The sequence below is a fragment of the Chamaea fasciata genome, unplaced genomic scaffold (assembly GCF_029207755.1).
Source record: "Chamaea fasciata isolate MVZ Bird 193981 ecotype frontalis unplaced genomic scaffold, bChaFas1.0.hap1 SCAF_8, whole genome shotgun sequence".
Classification (NCBI taxonomy): Eukaryota; Metazoa; Chordata; class Aves; order Passeriformes; family Sylviidae; genus Chamaea; species Chamaea fasciata.
The window spans coordinates 29,963,083-29,989,873 of record NW_027094093.1 but is presented as its reverse complement, the minus strand read 5'-3'; the positions used below and the strand labels follow the sequence as shown (position 1 = coordinate 29,989,873).

The 26,791-nt window shown below is 39.4% G+C and overlaps 1 protein-coding gene across 1 annotated transcript in view; it reads left to right on the top strand.

The window, feature by feature from the left end:
- OSBPL11 (oxysterol binding protein like 11) overlaps nucleotides 1-25,708 on the top strand; it is a 39,049-nt gene extending 13,341 nt beyond the window's left edge. Inside the window, exons 2-13 of the mRNA XM_066190301.1 lie at nucleotides 1,575-1,643; nucleotides 2,696-2,871; nucleotides 3,660-3,739; nucleotides 4,484-4,666; nucleotides 8,412-8,613; nucleotides 12,597-12,742; nucleotides 14,724-14,864; nucleotides 16,792-17,290; nucleotides 18,689-18,875; nucleotides 21,459-21,641; nucleotides 22,257-22,410; nucleotides 23,718-25,708. Coding sequence (XP_066046398.1) covers nucleotides 1,575-1,643; nucleotides 2,696-2,871; nucleotides 3,660-3,739; nucleotides 4,484-4,666; nucleotides 8,412-8,613; nucleotides 12,597-12,742; nucleotides 14,724-14,864; nucleotides 16,792-17,290; nucleotides 18,689-18,875; nucleotides 21,459-21,641; nucleotides 22,257-22,410; nucleotides 23,718-23,795 — 2,098 coding nt within the window. The 3' untranslated portion in view covers nucleotides 23,796-25,708. The remainder of the gene's footprint in view (nucleotides 1-1,574; nucleotides 1,644-2,695; nucleotides 2,872-3,659; nucleotides 3,740-4,483; nucleotides 4,667-8,411; nucleotides 8,614-12,596; nucleotides 12,743-14,723; nucleotides 14,865-16,791; nucleotides 17,291-18,688; nucleotides 18,876-21,458; nucleotides 21,642-22,256; nucleotides 22,411-23,717) is intronic.
- The last annotated feature ends 1,083 nt before the right edge of the window (nucleotides 25,709-26,791 follow it).

The window sequence follows — 26,791 nt, the reverse complement described above, 5'->3', positions numbered from 1 at the left end:
ACAGGATATTACTGCAATACTGATTTCTTCTGTAATAGCTAGGACACATATTTTTGCTTTTAAAAGTAACACATATTTTTGCTTTTAAAAGTAACATTTTTTAAAATCAGCAACTTGGTTTTTTCTTCAAAAAACAAACATTCTTGTATCTCTTGGCTTGTGTTGTATCACTGAATGGCAGTGATCTACTCTGTGGTTGTTTTCATTAGTGTCACCCTAAATGGCTTCCTTTAAGATGGAACAGTGTAACGTGTTGTATTTATCAAATTGTCAGATTTCTAATTAATCTGGTAATACTGTCTATAAATGAGGTGTAGACAGCAACTTCAGCTGTTATTTAGAATTTACCCCAGTACTTAGCCCAACTATGTTTGCAACCAAAACCCACTAATGGAGATGATCCCTTGGCTCTCATAGTTCTGTTTTACCCACTTTTTCCCTTCTGCTGACATGGGGCTGCTTTGTCCATTTAGCAACCAAGATGGGTTGGACTCTGAATAGTTTCATTTAGTCTTCAACATACTATAACCTACAGAAATTTTAATTTAAAATTTAAATAAGATTAGAGACAAATTTCTTTTGAAGAAGCAAATACTGTCTGATATTTGGGCCATTGCTTCAGTTCTTCTTTGTAATAATAGGAACTTTTTCTCATGCTGGACCCGAATTGTCTATCAAGAGTGTGTTCTTCAGTGTAGGATTATGCCCTTCTGTGAAGTGAGGGCATTGGGGTGGCATTTCTAGATTTGTGGGAACGTACAGCATAGAGTGAGTCTTTAAACTGTGGTCTTAAAGTGAGTAATTTGTAGCCATGGTACTTGTAAACCTTATTTAGGGCAATTGATCTTCAGAAATGGTAATGTATTTTGCCTATAGTGATAATAAGTCTTCATGCCAGGTGCCTTTGATGGATTCTCGTTTTTGGTAGGTGTTCAAGTCAAATCTTCGAAGGAGAAACTACTGGATTTTCCTGTCAGGCCAGAGGAGGGGGTGTTTTGCCTTCTGGTTTAGGTTTCAGAATATTGATGTGACCTGCACTTGGATGCATGTTTTGTTCTGTAGAACATCTGTTCAGGAGCATGACTGTGTAGGGGAAAGGGTGCTGTACACCAGGGATTAATAACATCACACTGGTGTAGGAATAGCTACACACTGTTTAATCTCTCTGCAATCCAGGGGTCTGTTAATAAGCTAGTGAAAGTTAATTTTGTTCAGGACTCCAAAAGTACAAAGTTTGTACTTTGAGCAGGAACCAGAAGCAGAATGGATACAAAGTTTTTAATTACTTGAAACTTGTAAAAAGGTGTCTAGAAGTGCCTGTTGAATTGGCACAGCTAATTATGGTTTGAAATTTTTTGGAATTCGGCAAGTCTGGTTCAATTGTCATAAGAGACTATTTTAGGAACAAGGCTGGAAAATGCTGGAAAATCTTTAAAGTGTAGCTTTATTAAATTGATAGTGACATTCTAAAAATGAACATAAAATTCATCTCCTGGGAGGAAAGATGGTCAGAAGCTGGGAGGGTCTAAAATGTGTTTGCTATTGTCTGATTGCGTTTTTCTCTCTTTTGATAGTGATCACATGGAAAATATTTGTGGCTACTTAATGAAATACACCAATCTTGTCACTGGTTGGCAATATCGGTAAGTCTTTCATGGTGCTTTTTAGCAATGTTGGTCTCTGCAGCATGCAAATGAACATCTTTCAAATTTTTTTAGTACTTAGATTTCCCTTTTTCTAGTAGGCAAACTTCATGCAAGAATCTAATGCTTTTCTCAATATACATTAAGCTAATAATGTGTAGATGAATAATATTTGTATTAAGGCCTGAATATAAAAAGGCATAGGCAATATAAAGCAGTTAACTCATTTAGTGGCTTATAACTATGTTTGTGTGTGTAAAAAGCATTAGGTTTTCTCCTTTTCCATTAAATTTTTTTTGTGTGTGTTTTTTGCCGAGTCTTCGCCTTTGTGCCAGATAATGCTTAAAAAAATTAAGACTTCATTACTGTAAATTCAAACTCAAGCAGGCTTTTCCCTTTCCCCAGGATGTAGTCTCCCCTGGAATAACTTGATTTTCTGTGTCAGGTGAAATTCTCTGGTCAGGTTTCTTGTTTAATGCTGTTCCTAGAGCAGCACAGTGCAGTGAAATTAGTATTGGAGAGACAAGTCCTTAATGAACCACACTGTGCCACCTCTGCTGCCTCTGGCATGGAATGACTCATGTCAATATACTCAGTATTAAACTCAAGTGAAAGTTGAAGCATAATGTCCAGTTCCATTAAAAAAAAATCTGGAATTGCTTCAGTTTCATGGTTTTGCATCTCAATTCCTATCTGTCTCGGGATGTTTAATGTCTGTAGTTTATGAATGTATTGAGCCTTAATGATTCAGGATATAATTTTTGAGTCACCAAATCTTGCAATAATGTTCTTCTATGGGCATGTTGTTCTATTCCTGCGCTCTGAGAAAAAAAAAATGACAAGAAATTAATTTTTGTGCCACCTTGGGGACATAATTCACATGTTTAGGGGTTTTTCTGACACAAGTCTTATAGTCCCAATCCCATCTGTGCCAACTTGTAAGGAGAGTATTGACTTCCCCCAGTACTACCACCTGCACCAAAAAAAAAAAAAAAAAAAAAAAAAAAAGGAGCTGGTTTTTATTTGGTGTATTTGCTCTGTTATCCTTGCAGGTATTTTGTGTTAAACAATGATGCTGGCCTGCTGGAGTACTTTGTGAATGAGCAGTCTAGGCATCTGAAGCCCAGAGGCACCCTGCAGCTGGCTGGAGCTGTCATTTCACCCAGTGATGAAGACTCTCACACCTTCACAGTCAATGCTGCCAGTGGGGAGCAGTATAAACTAAGAGGTAGGACCTGGATTCTTGGGCAGGGGATCCTTCCACTAGAGGACAGTCCTGGCTCTCACCTGGGTCTGCTTGGCTGGGCTTGGCTGCAGGGCCAAAGCGAGTGAACCTGGTCGGTAAAGTGCTGCCATGAAAATTATGTGCTAAACTTGCATCCCACTGTTCAGCTAGAAATGGTCTGTATTTATGGATAGTTCCATAATGTTTGGGTTTGACCTTCAGAAGAGTTTATATATGTAGAATGGGGTTTAATCTTCATGTATGGTGTGCTTAAATTGTGCTGATTCAAAGTTTTCTAAGTCATTGTAGGTAGGAGTACTGTGGTGATGGTCACAGAGAATTTAATTGTTCCTAACATTTGGTTTGTTAGCCATCTTATGGTGGTTATAAAAGCCCATTCTCTGATTTTATTGGCTGTTTTGAAGCTGCAGAAACCTAGGCTAATAACTTCGAGTATTTCTTCCCTTGAAGACTTGCTGTAATTTTCTAATTTGGAGTGCCTTACTCCTGTTCCTGGAATATGTTTCATGTTGTTAGTTTACAATATTTGTCAGGGCAGTTATGGTTTTTGGTGTTTTAAAACTAATTTTCTAACACTAAGAATAGCATAAAGAAAGAAGAAAGTATATACTTGACTTAACGTTATAGCTATTACAGGCAAATGAGTTTTAGATTAAAAATAAATTACTTTGCACTGTTAGCCTTGTGGTTTTTAAGAATTAAGCAGTTGATTTTGCCCATACTTTGAAATGTCTTCATTTAACAGAATCCTTTTGGTTTGCTTTTATTAGCTACTGATGCTAAAGAGCGGCAGCATTGGGTTAGCAGGCTCCAGATATGCACACAGCATCACACAGAAGCTATTGGAAAGGTATGACTGATGCTCTCATGGGCAAAAATCAGGTGGTAGAAGTAGTTGCAAATACAACTTCAGTGTTATTGAAGCCCTTCCATTTTGGGAACATTACTTTTTTTTTCTTTTTTTTTTTTTTTCTTTAACCCCTTTTTTTTCTAAAAACCACTCAGCAGCCCACACATAAGTTTAGGATGAATTCCATGTTTGAGAAAAAAGTCCTCAACATTGTATCTGAGTACTGTTGTTTCCATTTGCTAACCATTTGGTGGGTGTGCACATAGTATATTTCATAGAATCTCCTGATTGCCATAACACCTGTTCTGATACCTGAATAAAATTTTGTTTAAGTTACAATCAGCATCTTGTAGATGGTTTTGTTGTAAGAAATAAGTTGAATTAATAGCTCTAAATGAAATTCCATTCTTTTAAATGTCAGCTCTATCCCTGCAGGATCTGTTAGGAGTCAATTTCTGGTGCTGTTGCAGATCAAGGACTGATCTTCAAGTCACAGAAGTGATACTTACTGATCAATCTTATTTCACAGATTGTGCTTAATTAGACTATGAAAGAGGGCAGCTAGAAGCAGACAGTGGAAAATATTTAGCAATTGCTACTAAAGCATTATTAGGGCTTTGCCATCTTTCCTTGCTCTTTAAAAAAGTTAAATTAAACTGTTCTGCTGTATTTTTCACATTAGAACATTTGCTGGTTATTAGGATTAATTGTAAATGTTTCTCAATATGCTTATTTATTTACTAGAACAACCCTCCTCTGAAATCTCGCAGCTTCTCTCTTGCATCCCAAGGAAGTGCCAATTCTCCTGGTGTGCAGAGAAGACCCAGTCAAAATGCAGTTTCCTTCTTCAATGTTGGACATCACAGATTGCCAACGGGAAAAAGAGTTCCCATTATGCAGCCAGATCACCTTGTAGATGTTAGAGAGGTTTGTATGCTTTAAATTCCCTTACAGTTTTTTGAGAGAGCTGTGATGTTATTTGTAAGGTCGTGGAGAAACCTGCTGTTCTTAGTTGGATGCATTGTCAGTAGCATGTCCTAAGCTATTATTGCTCAGCTGTGTGAGAATAAGTAACTTGCCCTGGCTAATTGTAAAAGTACATGGTGTATATTCTGTGGTTTTTGTACTCTGCAGTAGTATCCTGATGCTGAAGGTAAAACCATGTTCTCATCCTTGCAAGTTGTAGCACTACAAGTGACAAGGGAATATCTGTAAGGGATATAATAGCACATGCTATGATCCTATTGTACACTTTTCTTCCCATGTCAAGCTACAGAAGAACTGACTAAGCTGTGCTTATATCTCTTATGATTAATGAGAAGATGGTCATGATTGTATTTCAGAATGCTAATACCATTTTCTGGTAGGCTGAATCATTTAGGCAAATTGTCTACGGATGGATGTGACTGAACAGAGAGCAATTCAGACACCTGCTTTTTTCACTATATGTTCAGGTGTAGTGTATTTTGGGAGAAAAATCCAGAAATAATTACCTTTCCATCTTGACTGACAGAACAGACTGACTACTGGTTGATTTTAACTTGTGGATATTTCCGGTGTGGGTCTTGCCTCTCTAAAGATAATACATTGCCAACCTGTGTTATTTAGTGGTAGTATTGATGTTAATAAGTATTTTAATGTTTAACTGTAATTAGTGTGCTGTGATACATTTCTTGGCAAAAATAAGTTTCTAATGGAGGGCTTTTTGATTTAGCAACTAAAGATACAGGGAGCATGAATAGCTAGAAATTGAACTTAGACAATCTGGAATAGAAGAGTGCTGTGTATTGTGAGCCTCATTAACCTTAAAATATGTGGCCTGAGCACTGTGGTAAGTCCAGTAAATGGGTGTTGCAGATACTTTCACTGGTGTGGCATGCTGTCATTGTGCCCTGATTTATATCGGGTACTAAGGTGCAATTATTCAGTAGTTTACACAAGGTGACTGCCTCTTTAAACCTTAGAGTCTGTGAATCTCTTCCCACAGCAGACTGTTCTTGCAGATGTCTTGCAAAAGGGTAATTGCTGCCATCCTGTTTTTATCCTCTTAGAGCAGTAAAGTCTCCTGTAGTGCTAATGCAGAGATGTGTGAAGTGCTGCCAGGTACTCAGGAAAATAAAAATGTTTCAGAAATGGCTTTTTCACTTTTTGAATTTTCAAACACTATTATGGCATTCAAAATTTCAGGGAGGAAAGAGGAGTATGTGTGAGCTGGAGCACTGAAGCAGTGGCTTGCATCCTGTAATTGGGATAAAGTGGAATGACTTTTCCTGGCATTACAAAGAGCACAGGAAGCTCTTCATGCTCTTTTGATTACTACTGAGTTTAGTGGCACAGCATGATTATTTATCAACTTGAAAACTTTTGACCTGTACAGAGGAAGAATCCTCAGTAGTACTGGCTCTTCTGAATGTTAGTTTGCTTGCCTTTTTCAAGTTAAAATGCTTGTTAGATACAATGCCTGGGGTGTTGTTTTGGTGGTTTTTTTTTAATATAATTAAAATACTGAAAGTCAGGTACTTGCCTGTTACCCCTGAGTATGGTACAGCTTGAACCCTTAGAAAATCATTTTAAAAAGCTGTGGAAAGAGCAACTTCTTTCAAAGAATCAGCTACATGTGACCTTCTTTGATTTTCCCATGCACTCCACTATACCTGGGTCTCCTTGTCAGCCCCTTTCCCTTTAACTGCCCCTTGTTCTTGGCTGAATGTGTGTCATGATGCTGACGTGGTTACTGTGCAAAGCAGGAGATTTAAGAAGCTCTTTTTGCTGACTTGCACTAAATGCAGGTGTCTGTGTCTTTGCAAAGTGAAAAAAATAGCCTGTGCATTTTCCCAGGATTTTGGATTTTTTAGTTACTGTGCTTTTCTTCTCCTGGCACTATTTTTTTTTTCCCCCCAAAGCTGAGTGTATAATTAGGAGAAACCTTAGGACTGTTCAAAGTGTGTTCTTTGAAAGGGAAGATGTGCCTATTTGAACTTCATAGCTAAGCATAGCATGGCTTGTCCTATTGTCTGGCCTGATCCTGGAATGAAGTACTTGGGGCCTACCACATGGTGAATTACTAACAGTAAAGGTCACCAGAAGGATTGTGGTGATTTGTCAACTAATTGTCTGTGAGGTTTTTGTGGGGGCTTCTTTTTAAGCCAACACACTTTTTCAAAGTTGGAGAAGAACTGCACACAAAGGCTTTTATCACATTTGTGACTGGAGAGAAATGAGACACATGTTGTGATAGCAGCTGGTGTGTTTGCATAGGCAAGGCTATCTCTAACTAAATGTTTTAGTAGCTTTCTGCCCTGTTGCTCTTGGTATATGCTAAGGCTGACTCTGCACAGTTAATGTCACTTATAACCAACGCTCTGTAAATTCACACCTTCACATGCTGTGGAGCCAAGCCCTTGAAAGTTCCAAAGATCACATACTATAAACTTGGATAAATGCATGTTCCTTAAGTATTGCATAAAAGCAGTTCCTGGAAGGGATTGCAGGTAGTAATACTGGAAAAAAAAAAAAAAAAGTCAGTCAGATACTGCTAAGATTAGGAATTAAATAATTGGAGTGAAAAAGTGCCTACCTAGTGCCATAGCAGTTAAATGCATGTTTCTTTAAAGATTTTTTTAAAAAAAATTCTGCTGCTGCTCTGCTAAATCTGTCCTTGCATTTACTTTCACTACCAGAACACACAATGATTGCAGAGTAGTGCTGGCCAGTTACATGGATGCTGATTGTTGTTCCTCCCCAGAAAAGGGACAAGCATGTGTAGGAATTTGCTTTCATCCCTGTGATTCAAAGTCAGTATTTTGTTTCTGTGAGTATCAAGAAGAAAGTGCTGCTTGATGGCTGATGTGCTTTGCCCCTTGTACCTCATGTGGGCAGATGTGCTGTTGCAGATTCTGTGATTTAGGGGTGTGGAGCTATGTGTGAAGGAAGAAAGGAGCTTGGGAGAGAGAAAGGGGAACAAGGACAGCAGGACAGCTGCAATTTGAACACAGAATTAAGGTGAAAATCCTGCTGGCTTTTCTTCCCTTCCTGCAAAGTAAATGCTGAGATAGTGATAATCTATGTGGTGTCAGTGCAGACAATGAATGAAAATCCTTTATGGTTTGAACCAAAATGAGGAATACAGGTTCTCTGTTAAAGTACTACACCTCTGATTGTACAGAGTGAAAAAATCTTGGTACCCACATACAGTAGATCCTGTTCCAGGCTATGCAGAGCACAGAGCTTAATTACTTCTCACACAGAGTGCATGTGGGTGATGCCTTAGGATTTTAGACTTTATATTTTTTATGTATTTGTAATCCTGCAATTCCCCCCTCATCCCCATCCCTATCAGCTAGGCAAGAAAGTGTTTGATATTTACTGCAACAAGTGTTTTGTTCAAATTCCTCTTTGCCTTTTTTTTTAAGTCACTTCAGTATTCTTTTGCTTGTTAATAAAGTGCCATATATTTTTGTGAATAGATTCATCATGCATTTAATGACTCTGTAGTAGTAGTAGTAGTAGTTCTCATAGTCAAGAAAAAAAAAAGTACAGTTAATGTTACATATATTTGTTACCTTGTAGTTCTGTTATTGTCCTGAAACCATTTGGGATCCTCTGTGTGCACATCTGAACAGGTATCACACAGCACTTCTGCCACCTGATAAGTGGCTGTTTTGTTTGACAGATGATGTCTCAGGCTGAGGGCCAGCAGAGAGACTTGATCAGGAGCATAGAATGCCTTCCTGCCTCTGGTCACCTTACATCCTTGGATCAGGACCTATTGATGCTCAAAGCAACTTCCATGGCAACCATGAACTGCTTAAATGACTGTTTCCATATTCTCCAGTTACAACATGCTTCTCAACAAAAGGGATCCTTACCAGCAGGTGGGTATAGGTGCTCACAGAGAGCAGAACTCTGTAACAAATACAAATCCCTTCCTTCTTGCAAAAATGTTAGTTCCACTAGAACATGGGCAAAGGAAACTGCTGACTGTCTGCTTTCTTGTGAATTTTTCCAGATCCCAACTTGTTTGTGTTGGGTGGAACTCTGTGCAGGTTGGCTATATATTTTTTAAATCATTTATTCCATCAGGGAGTCTGTGGCAGCAGCTGGATAAATGTAACATCTAATTGTTGTACAACATCTCACAGCAGAATAAACTACATATAAGGCACCCCAACACAAAGGCTGCCTTTGGGATATAACTGTAATAGTGGAGGGGGAATTATATGGGACTGCAGATTCTAGGATATGTGGTGTCCATTACAGTTCTGTCAAATGTCACGCTCTTTTAATTCTTTTTTTGCACACTGAATACCTATTATAAGTATTTACTTGTGTGTAGCTTCCATTTCCAATTAAGCATTAAAATACAAAACACTGAATTTGCACTGGTTGTTACTAATACTGCTTAAATGTCATTATTCTTGTTTTGAATTACCACCTTAGTCTCAACCATGGTCTAAAGACAAGTGTTGTATTCTATTCTGAGGCCAGAATGGACTTGTAAGCAATGAAAATTGCTTAAAGGTTGAGAAAAATAGAACATCCCTTTTAATAAACAACTGACCACCCCAAAAAACAAACACCCCCTCCCCCCCCCCCCAGCCTGCTCATGAGTGTGGAATATGTGCATTCACAGGCAGCAGACAAATATGTTGCCACATCTGCACAATTGATCACTTCTATGCAAGTAAGAGCTTAGTGGAATTGTTCTACCTGATTCTTGTGCAGTGTATGGAACTGAATGTGGTCATGGTTGTTTGTAAATTCTTCTGCATCTTATTGTGTCTTTTTTCACGTGTTTACTTTGTGGCTTTTTGTGAGGTTTATAGGATTTTCAAATGCTTTTCTTGCACAACAGATCAGTAGATATAGTGTGTAACAGAGTACACACTTGTCTCTCTCTCACAAAGTACACATTTTGTCTCTCTCCTTATCTGTCCTGTATTCCACTCATATTTGTGGTGCCTGCTTTGCCAGGGCATATTATTTCAGAGCTGTAATTAATTTAGCTTCCAAGATGAAAAAATGTTATATAAAATTATTAAAACTATATAAAAAGTGTTTGTGATTCTGAAATCACCGGAGGCATTAAAAGAGAATATGTGAATGGATTGAATTAAATTTTTTGCTGTATTTCAGTTCAATATTTCATTTTAAACACAAAAAACTGGATGGCAACTCTTGAGATATTTGTCTGAACTCTGAGGTTATGCTGGAAGAACTCTTCCTATTCTCTGTGAATTTTTTGACTGTTGATGCATAACTGTGGGAGATGCATATCTGAAGTATTTTTGTTTTGGCATTTTCACATATGCACTACTAAAATAATTTTTTGACTTGTATCTGGGGACATAAGTAGGGTCCAATGAGCACCACTGTAATAACTTAAGAAGATAGTTTTGGTTTGGGGGTTTTTTGACAAATGGCGTTGCAGGTTGTTAGTTTTTAAACCATGCAGGGAAAAGCTTAACTCACTGACTTCTATTCAGTTGGTATCTGCCTGTTATGGCCAAATCTAAAAATACTGCTTGAGCATGTCCAAATCTTGAAGATTTCTGGTGATATCCTGGGGAGATGGATGGAGAAGAGAGGATCAGCAGATTGGATGATGCATTACTGGGGCCAGAGTTAAAAAGAGACCATTAAAAGAATGCGTGTGTCTGCAGCCTTCCATCTCCCCCCTGCTGTGGCCTTTCTCGAGACACTGGAATAGATTTGTTCCTTTCAAGGATTGCCAAGAACTTTTCAATTTTTTTTTTTTAAATCCATTTAGCATAGATTTCTCCTCTTCACTAAGGAGGGATACTTCTGGTTCAACTGGTGGAGGCAGGCTTAAAAACCAAGGATTAGAAATAATGTAAGAATGCCAGTTTGCTATAGGTGGTTAGATGACAAAAAAACAAAAAACCCCAATGAACAAAAAAACCTCCAGAACAATCAGAAGACTGAAAATATTGCCCTAACACAACGAAGTATATTCTGAATCACAAACTTAAAGGTGAACAAGAAACCTATTTCACCTATCAACTTTTCCTAAATTCCAGTCACAAGTGGTGTGCAGCAACAATTTGCAGCTCTTGAAGAAAAATGTAGGAAGTGAAAACTCAAGAGGTCTGCACTGTACCAGAGAGGAAGTGCTGACAACTGTTTAAAAAGAAATTGGTGAAGACTCTAGGGGAGGAGGATGTCACAAGTAAGGAGAATGGCTTGTGCCTATGCAAAATAGCTAAGTGCAGATTTGTATATGCTTTTCCAGTGGAAGAGAATTCTTAAGGTGGTATCTTGTCCATTCACAAAGGTTAAAACACAGCTGGTAGCACAAATCTTTCAAAAATACCCTCTTAACAGCAAAAATTAAACAGAAAATGTAATAAATAGGGTTATTTTAGGTGTAGCTGATAGAAAATATTGAAGGGAGGCTGTTGGGTAAATTCAAGCTAGTACAGAGGCAGTGAGTGTGGATGAAATGCAGCCTAGAACTTGCAGTTAGAGATTATTGTATTGAAAGTTACAGCTTAGAAAGCAGATGTCATGGAGAGGTTTTTAATACAAGCTTTTCAAAAAGGTGTGACAGCAATATTCTGAGCATCTTTTCTTTTTACTTCTTTGGAGCTTCTGTTTAAATAGCTTTAATTTAGTGTGGTCAGGAATTCTTGTTTCTTATGATGTAGTGGATTAGTGAGTAATGGATGATGGAAATAAGCTACCTGGCTGTGGAAAAGTTATCTTGTCTTAATAGCAAAGCTGGACATTTTTCCTGCCCCAGTATGTTCCTGGTGGAAATTCCACTGTTTATTTGAATTAAGCTTACTCTGCCTGTTTTGGTTGAGGATGTGACCTAGTTGCAGGTAGCAGGGGTCTGGAAATAAAGGATTGTGTATCATATGGGAAGAGACAACAGACACTGTAGAATAGGTGTCATGGTATAGCACAGGGAACTCCTATCTGGTGGTAGAAATTTAGGTTTCCTAATAATTTCTATGTTTGCAACCCAGCCAAGATGGTTTGTCAGTTTGTGTATTCTTCAGTAAAAACTGATTGGAATCAGTTTACTGAACCCGTACACTTATTACCCTTTGAAAAAGAATGGAACATTTGTATTATTAATGAGGAACCCGACCCGTTCTGATAAATTAACTGGGAGTAACTAGAGATGCTGGAATCATCAGATGGGTAATAGCTTTCCAAACCCTGCAGCGTTTTTGTTTGTTTGTTTGTTTGTTTTGGTTTTTGTTGTTGTCTTGTTTGTTTGGGGGTTTTTTGGTTTTTGTTTTGTTTTTGGTTTTTGGGTTTTTTTTTGTTTGTTTTTTGATTTTTCTTTTTTTGAGAGAGAAATCTATTATTTATTCAGCAGTGTGTGCCTGCCTTCTCTGCAGCTGAGAAAAGATAAGCACCCTCTTCAGAGAAAAGAGTGGCAACAAAACTTCTGCCTTAGGTCTTTTTAGTCTAGAACAGAGCTGGGTTTTAGAAGCTGTTATGTGGAAAGCTGGGTTTGTTTGTTTTTTTTTTTTAAATTTTTTATTTTAGTACCAGTTAAAGAAACGTGGAAGGGCTGCTTAACATTCCCATGATACTGGGCTCCTCCTGTAGTGTCTGATTACACCTTTCATGACACCAACTAGTTTCTCCAGTCCAAGTTGCATGTATTACAGTTTACCAATCCCAGTGTTTGTGCTAATGATCACTGAAGGTGGTGTCTCATTGCACCACCTTTGTTTAGTGGCTGCTGGAGGCATTGGCTGCAGGAGGAATTGGCTGCTTTCAGCTTATTCCATAAAAAACAGTTCTTTTGTTGGAAACTGCTATTCACTGACCTCACAGAGGATGAGCAAGCTTCAGCGCAAACTTTCCTTTGCTTCAGGAACGACAATCAGTTGGTTGGAACCGAAGATCTCCCTGGCAAACCACTTCAAAAATGGAGCAGCTCAGAATTTCCCAGCAGAGATAAACAAGCCAGCATCTGTCAGAGAAGAGCAGTCCATTGCAGAGCCCTGCCAGCTAACAAGGGTAAGGTAATGTGACATCCCATTTCTGCGGGGAATTATTCGGAGGAATACCTGGGAATGTTTCAATCGTATTATGTGAAAATTATTTAAGGACAGTTATTCTCATACTTTTGGTTAGCAGTGGAGGAGGAGGAGTGAGGACAGTTCAGTAAATGAAACTCTCTGCCTTGTTTATTCAACAAATTTTTGCTGCTTTATGTATTTTGCTGTCTAGTGGAGAGAGCCAATTGGGGTGGTAATGCAAGGCATTGAAATAGGTTTTTTGAACTTCATTATTTACTTGTTTTAGATAAAATACAAGGGAATGCTGCTTAACTGAAATTCATGACACACTCAAAATAGGCCCAAGAAGAATTGCCTAAGCAGACAAAAGATGAAATTGCTGGTCTTCAGCTATTACATCTCCCTTTCTTTTCTAGGTCTTGTTGCATCTGTTTTTTTTTTTTTAATCTGAACAAGTCTCATCATTTGACTGCAGGGTGGCTTAATGCATTTGAAATACAGTTACAGTCTGTATCATTTGCAGCTACAGTCTGTATCATTATAACTGACAAAATGGATTTGAATTGCAAAACACAAGTAAAAAACCAGCAGGGATTATGATGAAGAGCATGTTTTCCTAACTAAGCTAGAAAATCATAATTACATCCTCTTTATGCTAGTTGGTTTCACACAGTTGTTTGCCTGAGACTGTGTAACTGTGAAAAGATAATGTGCTGTTTTATGTCTCTGCAATAGCACTGGTCTGTCTTAGAGAAAAATTGAAATGGAAAGGATTTTTTTCAATTGCTATCGTTTATTGATTCTTAAATGGGTCAGAGTAGTTACTACTAAGTTATAAAAAAGAAAAGATGAAACAAAACTGGGAGCTTTCAACAAAATCACTTAATTCCTTCCTTTGAGTAATTAAGTTAGTCACATTTTGAGTACTTAATGTATGTGAGGTATGACTGGTGTTATCAATCCCCGTAAGTATTTTCAGCTCCCTTGTTTCTGGGAGCAGAACAGCATAACATCCTTGGAAAGGAGTCACCTCTGTGATGCTGCACTTGTCATCAGGATTTCAGCTCAGTGTGGGGGTTTGGTCCCTGGTTTTGGTGGTTGAATGTTTGTAAATCTGCCTTGAGCCAGGGCAGCTGCTCCAGGACAGAGGGCTTTGCTTAGGCAGAGGCATATTGCTGCCTTCCCGTGGCATTCAGTGCCTCTCCCCTCTGCACCTGCCTCCCTCCAGCTGTTTGCCCCAGGAGGATGCAACTCAGAGCCCTAGGAATGCCACCATCCCTCCTGCCTGAAGTTTTTGACTTTCTGCTTGCCCTGTGGTGGTTGTTAAAACGGTGCAGATATAATTTCTAGTCTGTCTGCTTCAGCTACACAGACACCTGCACCTGCAGTTCCGTGTGTGGGGGGTTTTGTTATTGTATTGAAACTACACCAAGTTACTTTTTTCTTTCACTGTTAGGTATTTGCCCTCACAGCAACGTGATAATGCTTGTGAAGCACAGCTTGTAGACATGACAGTAGTCATGGAACTCGGAACTACAGTCTGATACAGCCTTTGGAGTAGCGACAGCAGTACTGGAAAGGCTGACGTAGTGTGGAGGGGCTTATTGAAGTGGTTGGAATTGCTGCTAGCTTTTGTTTTGCTGTTTCTGTCTATGTGTTACATGCTTGACGTTCTGTGAGTGCACAAAACTTACAGGAATTTCTTTTAAGCTTTTTTTCTTTTTTTCCATCACCCATGTGAGAGAGGGTGAGAAATCTGAGCCTGAATCCTCCAGATGGAATCTGCACTGAGTTATCTTTATATCCGTTCAAATTCTTCAGCTGATGTTTATCTTGGGAGTAAATTCCATTGTGTAGCTCTCTGCAGGTGTTTATTTAGTCTTTTTTCACACGTGGACAGTTAAATACAATATGAAGTCCTTTTTGATTACTGTCTGGCCAGTTACATCTTTGAGCTAAGTTTATGGCTCTTATTCCAGGAACCTGAAGAAATAAATCCAGATGAGGAGCTAGAGGATATCTGTGATGATAAAGAAGATGATCTAGGAGCAGTGGAAGAGCAGCGCAGTGTTATCTTGCATCTTTTGTCTCAGCTGAAACTTGGCATGGACTTAACAAGAGTAAGTAACTGATGTGTGAAGACTGTCTGCAGTAAAAGTGAAGTATCATTTAAAACTCAACTCTTGTAATGAACAGTATTGAGTTTAGTACGAAAGTGGCCAGTGGCAACTTCTGGTCCCAATCAGATTGAGACAGGTTTGGGTGAAATGTGCTGATTCTATCTTTTCTATTACCTTTGTTTTGTGTTTTCTACTGTGTTTTTATTGCCTTTCCTGTAATGGACTGTTTTCTTTCCAGTGTTTGAACCTTAGTCTTTTCCTGCTGTTTTCTACAGCCTTCTCATATTTTTCTTTCTGCTTTCTTTCCATGATCTCTTTTCTATCTTGATAATGCTTTTCCACACAATTTGTATAACCGTACACCAGTGTCCATGCTGCTTCTGAAAAGAAATTTTCTTTTGGCTCCCTCTTATCTATCTTTAGATGCCTGTTTAAGCCTCTTTCCTATTCCCATTTCTGTGTTTGCTCACAAGCAGGCAAGAATAAAGTTATACTGGAGAGAACTGGATTTAACACTTGAGTGCAGATCTCAAAAGCAAGCAGCTTGGAAAAATTAACACTCAGGTGCTATTAGACAACTTGGGCAGCAAATCTGGGAAAATCAGGCTGCTACCAGCTTATGTTCAATTCATTCCTGTAAAGACTTCTTGCCATAAGCACTAGGCACTTTGAAATGAAAAAATGGGTTTTACAGTGACGTGGTATGAGGAAAACTCTCTTGCAATTATGGATTATTGTTTTTTTAAACCTATGTTTTTTGAGCGCTAGCTACACAGCCCCTAGAAACACTTGTATTGTGCAGCTTATGTTTTACAACTTGAGAGGGAAAATAAAGATGGTGTGAACAGGCCCTGTCGGTGGGTCAGACTTAAACCCCTGCTGCTTAAGGAGGAGCTGAGCGAGTCAGTCTTGCACTTACATTGAAGATTGGATTTAGGATATCTTTTTCTCTTAGCTGGAACCAAGTGTTGAGCCTATCTCCCAGTTGTGACTTTTGGCTGTGGGGGGAGAATTGTGTTTATTTCAGAGGAGACAAAACGCTGAAATGGACAAACCTGACTTCAAAACAGGTAATGAAGTTGTTAGAATTGTACTCAACATCAGGGTACTGAAGTGAAAAGACACCTAATACTCAAGGCTGGTGTTACAACAACATGGCATGTGTATTCAGTTTAACTTGAATGTCTCTTAGGTTTTATGTCTGTGCTTTTTCTCTTTGAATGCCGCTGATTTAAATGGATTGTCTTGATCCCATGGTTGAGATACTCTGTGTTGCTGTTTGTAACAATTATGTCAGTTATGTGAGTTTAGCTATGTGAGGGGGGTTTCACTTTAGGGGGTTGCCCTTGGCTCAGGAAGGACACGATTGCTAGTTTTTATGGTGTTGAATGTAACTGTGAAAGTATCAGGTACCTCTGCTCAGAGGTGCAGGGTCAACGCATCCTATGCTGCTTCTCATAGATGCTTGTCCTAGTTGCTGTGTGGAGAGAGATTCTGCTAGCTGTCCAGAGCTGGCATAGCTTCCCAGCTTTCCTCTCCATTAGACCATACCTTTCCTAACTTCTGCTCTGAACCTTCTTTTCTGTAGTTTGAGTTCCTTCATGCTTCTTTTCTCCTTCACAGGTATATGGGACACATTATCTCTTTGCAGTTCTTTCATGTTTTCGAGTTTTTTACCTGATGCTCAGTCCCTTTCAATCTCTTTAGTCCCACTAGTACTCATTGGGCTTTTTTCTTCTCTTAAATTGTTTTCCTGGAACTTCTGATCACTGTATTTTGCTCACATCTTACAAGAGGAACAAAAAAAGTGCACTCTGGAAGTGCAGTGTCCCAAACAGGACAGAATCCTCCTCCCAAGGACTCCTCTTATAAAATGCCTGTCTCTGTTTTCCTTATTAGTGCCTTATGGCTTTTCTTTTCTCTTCAGGTTGTTCTTCCCACCTTCATTCTGGAGAAGCGGTCGCTGCTGGAGATGTATGCGGACTTCATGTCGCACCCCGATCTCTTCATCGCCATCACGAGCGGCAGCAGCCCCGAGGAGAGGATGATCCGCTTCGTGGAATATTACCTCACCTCCTTCCACGAGGGCCGCAAGGGAGCCATTGCCAAGAAACCCTACAACCCCATCATCGGGGAGACCTTCCACTGCTCCTGGAGGATGCCCAAGAGCAGCGTGGCCGCCGATGCTGGCACCAACTCCTCTGCTCACTCCCCCTCGGAGCAAGGAACTCTGCCTAAAGATCCGGATGGCCAAGCAGAGCCGGACTATTACACGGTGAAATTCGTAGCTGAGCAAGTGTCCCACCATCCTCCTGTCTCAGGGTTTTATGCTGAGTGTGTGGAGAAGAACATGTGTGTCAACGCCCACGTCTGGACAAAAAGCAAATTCCTAGGAATGTCAATAGGAGTGACGATGGTTGGCGAGGGTAAGTTTAAATTCTGTGCTTTGTTCATTTTAGAAGTTTGTTAAAATCTAATTTTAAATATTTTAATATTAAAAATTTTAATATTAATTTGATAGCAGTTTTGATGTTATATTCAAAAGATACAAGTTGTCTTTGTAAACAGCAAATTTTCATATGAGAGGAAAAAATAGAAAGGTTTATGCTTTGCCAAAAATCAGGATTATATTTGGAAATAAATTACTGATTTTTAAGCCAAAGGTCAGTTACTGTGATGCAAACTGATATTTATGAATTAATTTGCATCAGACATTTTTTAAATAGAAGTGTTGTTGCATTTCTCTGTATTGCACTTAATCTTCCTCTGCACCTTTTGATTTTCTTTAACTGGAAAAATTGGATCCTTTAGGGAGAGAGAAGGGTAACTGCCCTCCAATTGTAATTTTCCTTTAGTTATTAATATTTACTGCACAAGATGAGACAGCCTCTCCCACTCTGTGTCCACTGTGTATTTTGTCCAGTACCTGGGGATTCCAGGTATTTGCATATAAACTACACTCTGGACGAGGGAATGACCAAGGGAATGACAGGGTATGTGAAAGGCACATCTTTGGCTGTACAGGTAATTTCTGAAGCTGATGTCTCTTGTAGGGCCTTTCTCAAATCATAGCTTTTTTTCAGAATTTCCCATGTTGTTTATGCTGATGTCAGACACTCCAGGGTACTGTGCTCCAGAAACACCAGCAGTTAGATGTTGTGCTGTGTTCTTGTAAGGGCAAGAGGAAGAGCCTGTGCTTTTGGTTTCTTTATAGGAATCAAACCCACTAATCTTAAAACCCAAAGAAGAATTCTAGTATTTAATGAGATTCTTGACATTTATTGCAAAAGTTACTGTAAGGAAGGAGTTGGGTTTATCTTGACAGAGAGGTGCAGTAAGGAGAATTGTCTCTGCTACCTGCCTTCAGATTGGGTAAGGTGTATTATAGAAAAGGAAAGCAGGAGTATTAGCCTTCCTCAGGATGTGCAGTTCAGGGAATTCATTTGTTATTTCCTTTTGTCAACGTAAGTCATATCTTGCTGTGCCCCAGAGCCATCAGTAAGAGAGTGACCAGCCCTTATATGCACTACTGAAAAGTATGTGCATAGCATGGGATTGTACTTTATGCAACAGTATTATTGAGATAAATGTCTTTTCCCAAAAGAAACTTAAAGGCACATTACTCAAATTACTACTTCCAGGAAAATGTTTGTATCTAGAATCTAATAAATGTCACTCTTGTGTGAGTTTTTAATTTTCTTTTTTTGTGTGAGGGGCTATGAGGAAAAGTAGCCAAATGTAGTACTGACTATTTGTTTCAACAACTTGTTTGGCTTTTTTTTTAAATGGTACTGGTTTACAGATTCTTGCATTTCTTCACACAGGTGTCTTACATCTCTTGGAACATGGGGAAGAATACACCTTCTCTCTGCCCTGCGCATATGCCCGCTCAATTTTAACTGTTCCTTGGGTAGAGCTGGGAGGAAAAGTCAACATTAACTGTGCAAAAACTGGGTATTCTGCAAGTATTAACTTTCACACCAAGCCCTTCTACGGTGGCAAATTGCATCGGTGAGAACATTTTGTTTGTTTGAAGTGAGATTGATCTCACTTTCGGAGAACTGAAGCTTACACGTAGTTCTGTTTCACTTGGTGCAATTTGAAAGTGACACATCATTTGGGGTTTTTCCCATGGCTCACTTTGCAATAGCTACTCTTGTGTCGTAAGAGGATGTAGTTTTTACTTCGGTGATTTAATTTGGAAACTGTTTTGTTATTTGTCTCTCTGAAGTTAGTCACAGATGTAGAGGCTTTTTAAAGAGAGATCTGTTCAAAGCGCTGTAACTATTGAAAATTTGACATGGTGATGATTGGACATTGCCAAAAGAATCTCTTGATGGGGAGCAGCAGTGTTGTCATGGTTACTCAGAGCACACAGGAGTTGCTATGGCAATGGTATAGATTCTTTTGTAGAGTGACCTGTGTTGTTAGACCTCAGCTGGATGATGGCTTCTTGGTCCTGTACCTCTTTAGCTGGATGAAACAGAGGATAATGATAATGGACAGCTAGACACCGATCAGTCATGCCAAGATTACAAATAATTGCCAGCAGTTTTTTATCACTAGTGCAGGTTCAGGCAGATACTATGGTCTGCAGTGCTGGCAGTGGTTGTGTGTCAGAGCAATGCAACCTGGAGAAATACAGGTAATGAGAGTTTATTGGAGCATGTCAATACTGCACCTCAGTAGTGAGTGATGTAACTTTGTTTACTTTCATCTGAGCAGAGGCAGTAATTTTGAGATTGAGATTAAAATATTGGATGTCAATATTGTCTTGTTACCACACAACACTTGGGAAAAATCAAGCTGTTAGAGTTGTGAAGAGGTAACTGCAGAGTCTGACCAGGCTGATCTCTGGCATCCTGTGGGTTCAGGCTTTTCAGAGATCTCTTGGGAGGAGGACAGGGACTCCACCATGTGTAATAGCTTTGGTGAGGTGTGGAAGTCACAGGAGAAGCAGCACAAACTTAAGGTTGCTTACTTGTCAGTGGCTCTGTCTGCTGTTTTCAGTAATTGTGGGTGCTTCTTAACTTCAACAAAAAACATATTGTAAATGTGCTTTTATTGCTCATGATTTTTTTTCAACAAATCTTAAATTTTTATAATGGAAAACTGTGTGAACAGCGTATGTTTATCAGTCTGGGTTTTTAAAGATATTTCTCATGAGGTTAATTTAGGTTTGAGCTGCTGGACTATGGCGTGACAGAAGTCCTGGCAGCTGTCTCCTGCTGTGGGCTGGCTATGAGCTTTCCCCCCTTGCCCTGGAGATTCCCTGCAGGTCTGCTTTGACTGGCATCCTGTGTCTCTGTGCTGGAAGGTCTGACCTGTGATACTCATTTCATTGCTTGAGAGATAAATTTCTCTATTTTGATGCTAGGATTGGGAAGGATGGGTAGGTGCAGGCACAGTGGGAAGTGTCCAGTGTGTGTGGAAGAAGCGAAGTGGCACTTGTGTCCTGTGCTCCCTTTTCCTCTGAGTGTGGCACCATGCAGGGTGGGAGCACAGAAGTGCTGCTTTCCACTCTCTGGGATGCAGTTGTTCAAAGGACATCAGAGCAAGCTGGTGGTGTGCAAGTTAGCTGTTCTCAGCTGCACACAATGGAGTGTAGAAGGAGATGTAGCCTGTGCTTTGTGTGAGCACTGATGAAATGCAGGAGGGCTGGAAAGTGGTGAGTTTTAGGGAGGTTGTGTACAGGTAACTGCAGTTTAACTTGAGCTAGGGATAGTATCCTTTGTGAATCCTGCAGCAGCTTACAAGTGAGAATGTCTCAAGTCTGGTTTTCACAGAGCACAGACCCTTTTATTTCTGTTTCTAGGAGAAAAGTTCTGTTTGAGACTGGCAATTTGCTTGCCAAGCAATGCTCAAAAACTGGGCCAGGATGAAGTGGGTGTCAGGAGGCCTTTGTACAGGTCTTGAAGTTGAGAAGAAAAATATGCATCAGTGTGTGTAATTATGATGATACTTGAGCATTATGCAACACTTTGAATGAAATGCTGCATGTCAAAAAGACATTTTCCTCATCTTTTTATTGGCAGAGGTTTCTGTGGAAGAGACAGGGAACAAAAGCAGTTCTCCTGATTCCCAGTTTCCTACCCTGTTTTCTGCCTTTGTGTGTCTGCTGCTTATGTGAGCAACATGAGAAAATGAGACCACCTACATAAGGAGAAGGTTGAAATGTAAAGATGCCAGATGAAATGCCAGCAGGTAGTGAGATATATTCTTGATAGAAAGTTTAGTTTTTATTTTTTAAGTCTGAACTATAGTCTGATGTGATACTTCAAGTGGAAATGATCAACTGCTTGTTCTATGTGAATCAGTCTGTGTTAGTTCCTTTTTCATTTTCAATTTCCTTAAGAGGCTTGAAACAAGCTGAAGCCAAAAACAGAGTTTCCTGGGTAACATGAAGAGAACTAGAGCAGTGAATGAAAGTCACTTTGCTCTTTGAGCATCTTCACACAAATGCAATTCAAATAACTAACATTTTCCAAGGCAGTGTGACAAGTTTGCAAACTCATTCAGGGTTGAGTGATTATGCAAGGAATAGTCCTCAGGTTTCTTCAGTCATGGCTTTTTAAAAATAAATTTCTTTCCTAGAGTCACAGGTGAAGTGAAGCAGAACATGACAAACACGGTGGTGTGCAGAGTGCAGGGGGAGTGGAACAGTGTGCTTGAGTTCACCTACAGCAATGGGGAGACCAAATATGTGGACTTGACAAAGCTCTCTGTGACAAGAAAACGAGTCCGGCCCCTGGAGAAGCAAGGCCCCTTTGAATCTAGGTAGAGTATGTGTTTGCTCTTCTTTGACCCTTTTTGTCCTAAGCAGTCTGGTGAGTGCCTTAGGAAAATCTGCAAATGCAGATAGTATTTGTGGATACTGCTTAGCAGCCTGATCCTGATTTTTTTATGTTTTCTAAAAATAAAAATCAAGAATTAAAAAAATAAAGTGCAAAACCCTAGTGCAGGCACATGGTTGTTTATTTTGCCTCCTATTTATGAACAGAGGGGGTTTTCTGAGTTCACAAAGTGCTTACTAGAGAACAGAATCTCCCTATTAGTTTTGTTTTTACCCGTCAGCTACACAACAGAGCAGCTCCTGACATCCTCACAAGAAGCTGCTTGTTGAATAACACTTCCAATAGCAGCTTTAAAGAGTTTGCAAACAGACATTAGATTGGCACTGCCAGAGCCTCAGAGCCCTTCTCCTACTGCTCCCATTTGCTGGTGTAGCTCTAAGGCTTGGCCATGAGCCCTCACCTGCACTGCAATGCTCTGACTGGGGCTGGTTTGTCATGTGTAAGTGGAGAGAGTGCTCCTGTTCCAGGGTGATCCTGCAGTTTGAGGTGGCTGGCTGGGAAGCCTTTGGAACAGTAAGGTTACCAGTTTATTTTGTAGGAGGCTGTGGCAGCATGTGACAGAGTCTCTGCGGGATGGAGACATCGATAAGGCTACAGAGCACAAGCGAGCCCTGGAAGAACGGCAGAGGAATGAAGAGAGACATCGTGCTGAAACAGAAACACCTTGGTGTACTAAATACTTCCTTAAAGATGTAAGTTTCCAAGCAGCTATCTGCGATTGATGAAGGTAGAAGCAGAACTGTTATGCAAGCAGGAGGCACATATGGTTCTGTGTCCTATCAGAATGGAGTATTTGGCTTTAAATCTTATAGTTCAGCTTTGTGGGATCCATAGGAATAAGGTGACGTAAGAATTCCTAAGCATGTAAAGGTGTGACTTCATTCTCCACTTTGTAAATGCTTGGATTTTGCATCAAAATGTTGTCCAGTTTTCCGGTCCCATTTCTTTTACCAAGCACTTCCTCAATGGCATATGGAAAAAATACCCAAAGGAAATTATCAGTAGTACTAATTTTGCTGAGGTTGTGTGTTTATGTACCCAACATAGTACTGTTAGCCAGAAGGAGTTGAGTTCATTCTTAACTTACCACTTTTTTTGTTCTTCTGCATTAGATTTTGGATAGGGCTTATTTATTTAGTGTCTTAACCTGTACTTCAGTAATAGTAGTAGTAGTAATAAGGTAGTAAGAGTTTTAACAAGGGGAGGTGCAGCCTGTCCAGAAGAATTGGGGCATGCTGGTATGCTAACTTTGAAATAGGCTTTTCTTGTGATCCATGTGGTGAGACCTTGCTTGTGTAGAGACCTTTGCTGGGCCCTTTGCAACAGGAGAGTTCTTGAGTAAAATTAATGCTGTAGTAGTTTAGTTTCTCCTTACAGTGAAAACTTTATCTGTTGCACTGCAGTAATGTAATTCCCCTCCTCTTCCCATAATTGTGATCTAGTAAGGGTTTGGAACATAGGCTAAAAGGTTTCTTTCTCTTGGACATATTCCAGGTTTATTTTGTCACGTTCAGGACTAGCTCCCATGAAGGTTTTTGTTCTCCAAAGCAGTGTTAGTACGACTAGCTCAAAGTTAGATAGTTGTATTGTTAGATTTGCAAAAGATGAAATTCTGTTGCTAGTGCAGGATATAGATGTACTCAGAAAACATTTAAACGTGATCCTGAGCACTGCATTTCTGGGTAAGCATTTGGGTAGAAGTAGAGCTGATAATCCTGGGTAGCTGCCTCTCTGCTGGATGTTTATTTGGCTTCTGAAAGTAATTTGGATCACATGGTTGAGAAGAGTGGCTTTTTGACTGGGTTAATTACAAGTGCAGTCCACTCCCAGAGAGCGCGGTGGCTCGGCAGGAGCCTGCACGTGTTCTGAAGCAGCATCAGCAGCCTGCACTGCTGATCTCTGTGCCTCAATCTGTGGAGTTAAAGGTACCAGCTCTGTCCCTCTGCTGTTCACAGCCATCAGTCTAATATGATAACCATACTTTCTCTTTAAATTGCAGGGAGATGGCTGGGTTTACCATAAACCCCTCTGGAAAACAGTCTCTGCCGCACAAACTCAGCAAACGGACAGTAACTAGAAAAAAGCTGCTTTAAGATGAGTTTTCTGATTTTTCCTCTCCTTTTCCTCTGTCTCTCAGAACACAGTAATCACACTGAGTGTCCCCTTTTTATGTAATTGTGCAAGTTTAATGAGCATAAAGAAGTAACTATACTAGGGCACTTTAAAGCTATTTAAAAAAAAAACGAAACAAAAAGGTAAAAATCCAAGTTGTAGAGACAAACCTGCCAGGTACATTCAACCAACTTGTTTTTTTGTATGATCCAAGAGATTTTATCTGCATTGTGTAAGATTCTTCTAAGTAGATCTGATTGCAAAAGCTGCCTGAGAGAAGAAGGAACCTGTTGGATTTTAGAGTGACATAGGAACTCTTTTGGAATCTGTGTCAAGCTCTTTAATCACTGAAACCTCCTCAGTACACATGTAGACAACAGCAACAGAAAATTGCTGCTTTTATGCCCAGTAATTAACCTTCTTGGCAAAAACTGGAAGGGTGTTTGGAAGATGTCCCTGAAATCAGTATTAAGAAACAACTGGATCGTGACGACCTTTTCTCCGGAGAGAACGTGTGCATGCATTGGAGGAATATGGGATGTACGTAGAGACTACTTTTCTTTTTTATGGATTTATAAAAGCAATTAGAAGTGTAACCATGGAGAAATTTTTCCTCTGAAACGTTTTAATATACTTGAAATAATTGACTTGAATTGGAAAAGTAATTTGAACACTTTTCAGCTCTAATTTTATTAAATCGCTTTGAGTGACTGTTTTTTCTCAAGTTATAATATAATGAGATCTGGCCTGTTTTTTCTCCTCCAACTTCTCTTCCTGAGGACTAAGGCTTTCAAAATGAACAGAAAACGTACAGTTTTATATTAAAATTCCTCTGCCCATCTAATCGTTTCAGAGATGAAGTATCAGTGTTACAAACTGTCCTTTGGGTTGTTTCGTTTTTTCTCCTGTGGTGTTGTTCAGAACAAAGGAGTGAAATGTGACCTTGAATACATGGACTGTAGGTCCTGGTTTTTCATCTTACCATAAAAAAACCCAAACAAACATCTGATTATGCTGAGGACTGGGTATTGATTTGAAACACAATCAGATATCAGGAAACTGTATTCAGGTACAAACATCCTTTTTTTTTTTTTCTCCTTTTTATAACTATTTTATTGAAGTCTAAGAATTGCTGGCAATTAAGAATAGTACTTACTATGGCTTTCGTTATTGTTGTAACTACAAGCTACCTTAATTTTTCCAACAGTGGTGCCTTAATCTGTTTTTTCTTCTGATGTAGTCTTCCAATCAGTGTATATAACATTATCTGCCACTTCCCAGCCATGGCAATGGCTGCACCTGATCCAGCATCATGAGAACTCACAACTGTGTGATCTGGTAAGATGTTTTCCATGGAGAAGATGCAAGTGTAAGAATGCATCAGAAGGTTTAAATAACCATGTTAACTTTCAACACAAACTGTAAATCATGCAAAAAAAAAAAAAAAGTTGGGTTTATGCACAACTGTTTTGATCCTCTTGTACATTTTTTTTTTTTTTTTGCTGTGAAATGCACTGAGATCTCAATGCAAGTCATAGTCTGTTTGTGAGAAGGGGGGGGGGATAATAAAGCTACAAAATGATTCATTTGTTCTGTCTGCTTTCCTAGAGATCAGATGACCAGGAAGGAGTAGGTGGTTGTTTTCTTTCATGCTGGAGATCTGTCTGGGCTTTCCTTGGTCCCAAAAGTGCGATATTTTGGCAGTATGTGCTTGAGTGGTAACTATTCTCCAGCAGAGGAATGTTTTAGGCCCTACTTGTCTTGTTTGTGATATTCTATACAACCATCCTGTTGTGATAATTTTGGATATCCATTGGGCATTTTCATGTTTAACCCGGAATAAAAATAAAAATAAAAATAAAATAGTGGGATTAATTCCTCCTTGTTTCTGGGTCTGTGGCACATTTGGCTCCTTGGCCAGTTCCAGGATTTGGGGTAGGAATCGTGGTGGCATTGTGTGAAATTCTTCTATGGTTCATCAGTACCTGCACCAAAATGGGGCTGGTAGAGAAACAGATTAATACTGTATAGGTTTGATAGTTTTATCCATGTCACATGGCACATTTGCTTTAAACAAACAGCAAAGGCTGTGGTGCAAGGCCCTGCTTTTAATATTGCAGTGTTCAGAGCAAAACCAAACATTTTTCAGCTGAGCACACTCCGGGGATCAAACTTAGGCTAACTAAAATACAGACTCACAACTCAGTCAGTAAACTCAGCTTTAAAATTTTGACTTGGGATTTGTCAGGGTGTTGGCTGTAAATGAGACTGAAAAGCTCCCACGTTGACCATAAACCCATTTGTGTTCCTTATATAACACTACTAGTCAAGTTATTTCTCTTCCTCCCTCATCTGGTATGCTTGTTGGTTCCACACTAAGAAAGCTGTTACTAATTTTGTTGTGTAAAAATAGACCTAATGCTGAAGAAATACTTTGATACAATACATGAAGTGATTTCTTTTACCATGGGGATGTTTCTAGGAAGAAAAGAAGGTAATCCCTTCCTTTGCTCAAGTGATCACCAGAACTGGAATGCTTCCTGATATGGATTTAGTTAGGATGCAAATTTCTGCTTCTACAAACAAAGGACATAGTTGAAAACTATTTGAAAAAAAGAAAAAAAAATCTAGCCACTGAATATCCAGCTTAAATTGTAATTGTGATTCTTCTGAGAGTGGCAAACACCCTGCGGAGTAATGGATGTATTTTTAACTCTGACCAGATTTGATTCTCTTGCATAACTGATGTTGTTTCCATCCTGTACCTTCTGGAGCAATGGGAAGGGCTCAGTGCTGCTTCCTGTGTAGATACTTGCTGGAACCACAGTGTGTTCCAACAGGGAATGTGGCAAAATAGGACATTGGCTTATGTTACCGTCTGTCTTCTTGGCTTGATTGGGCCTCACGGAAGTTAGGAGCAGAATTTTCATTGATCTCAGGTTGGTTTTAGGGTCCCTGAAT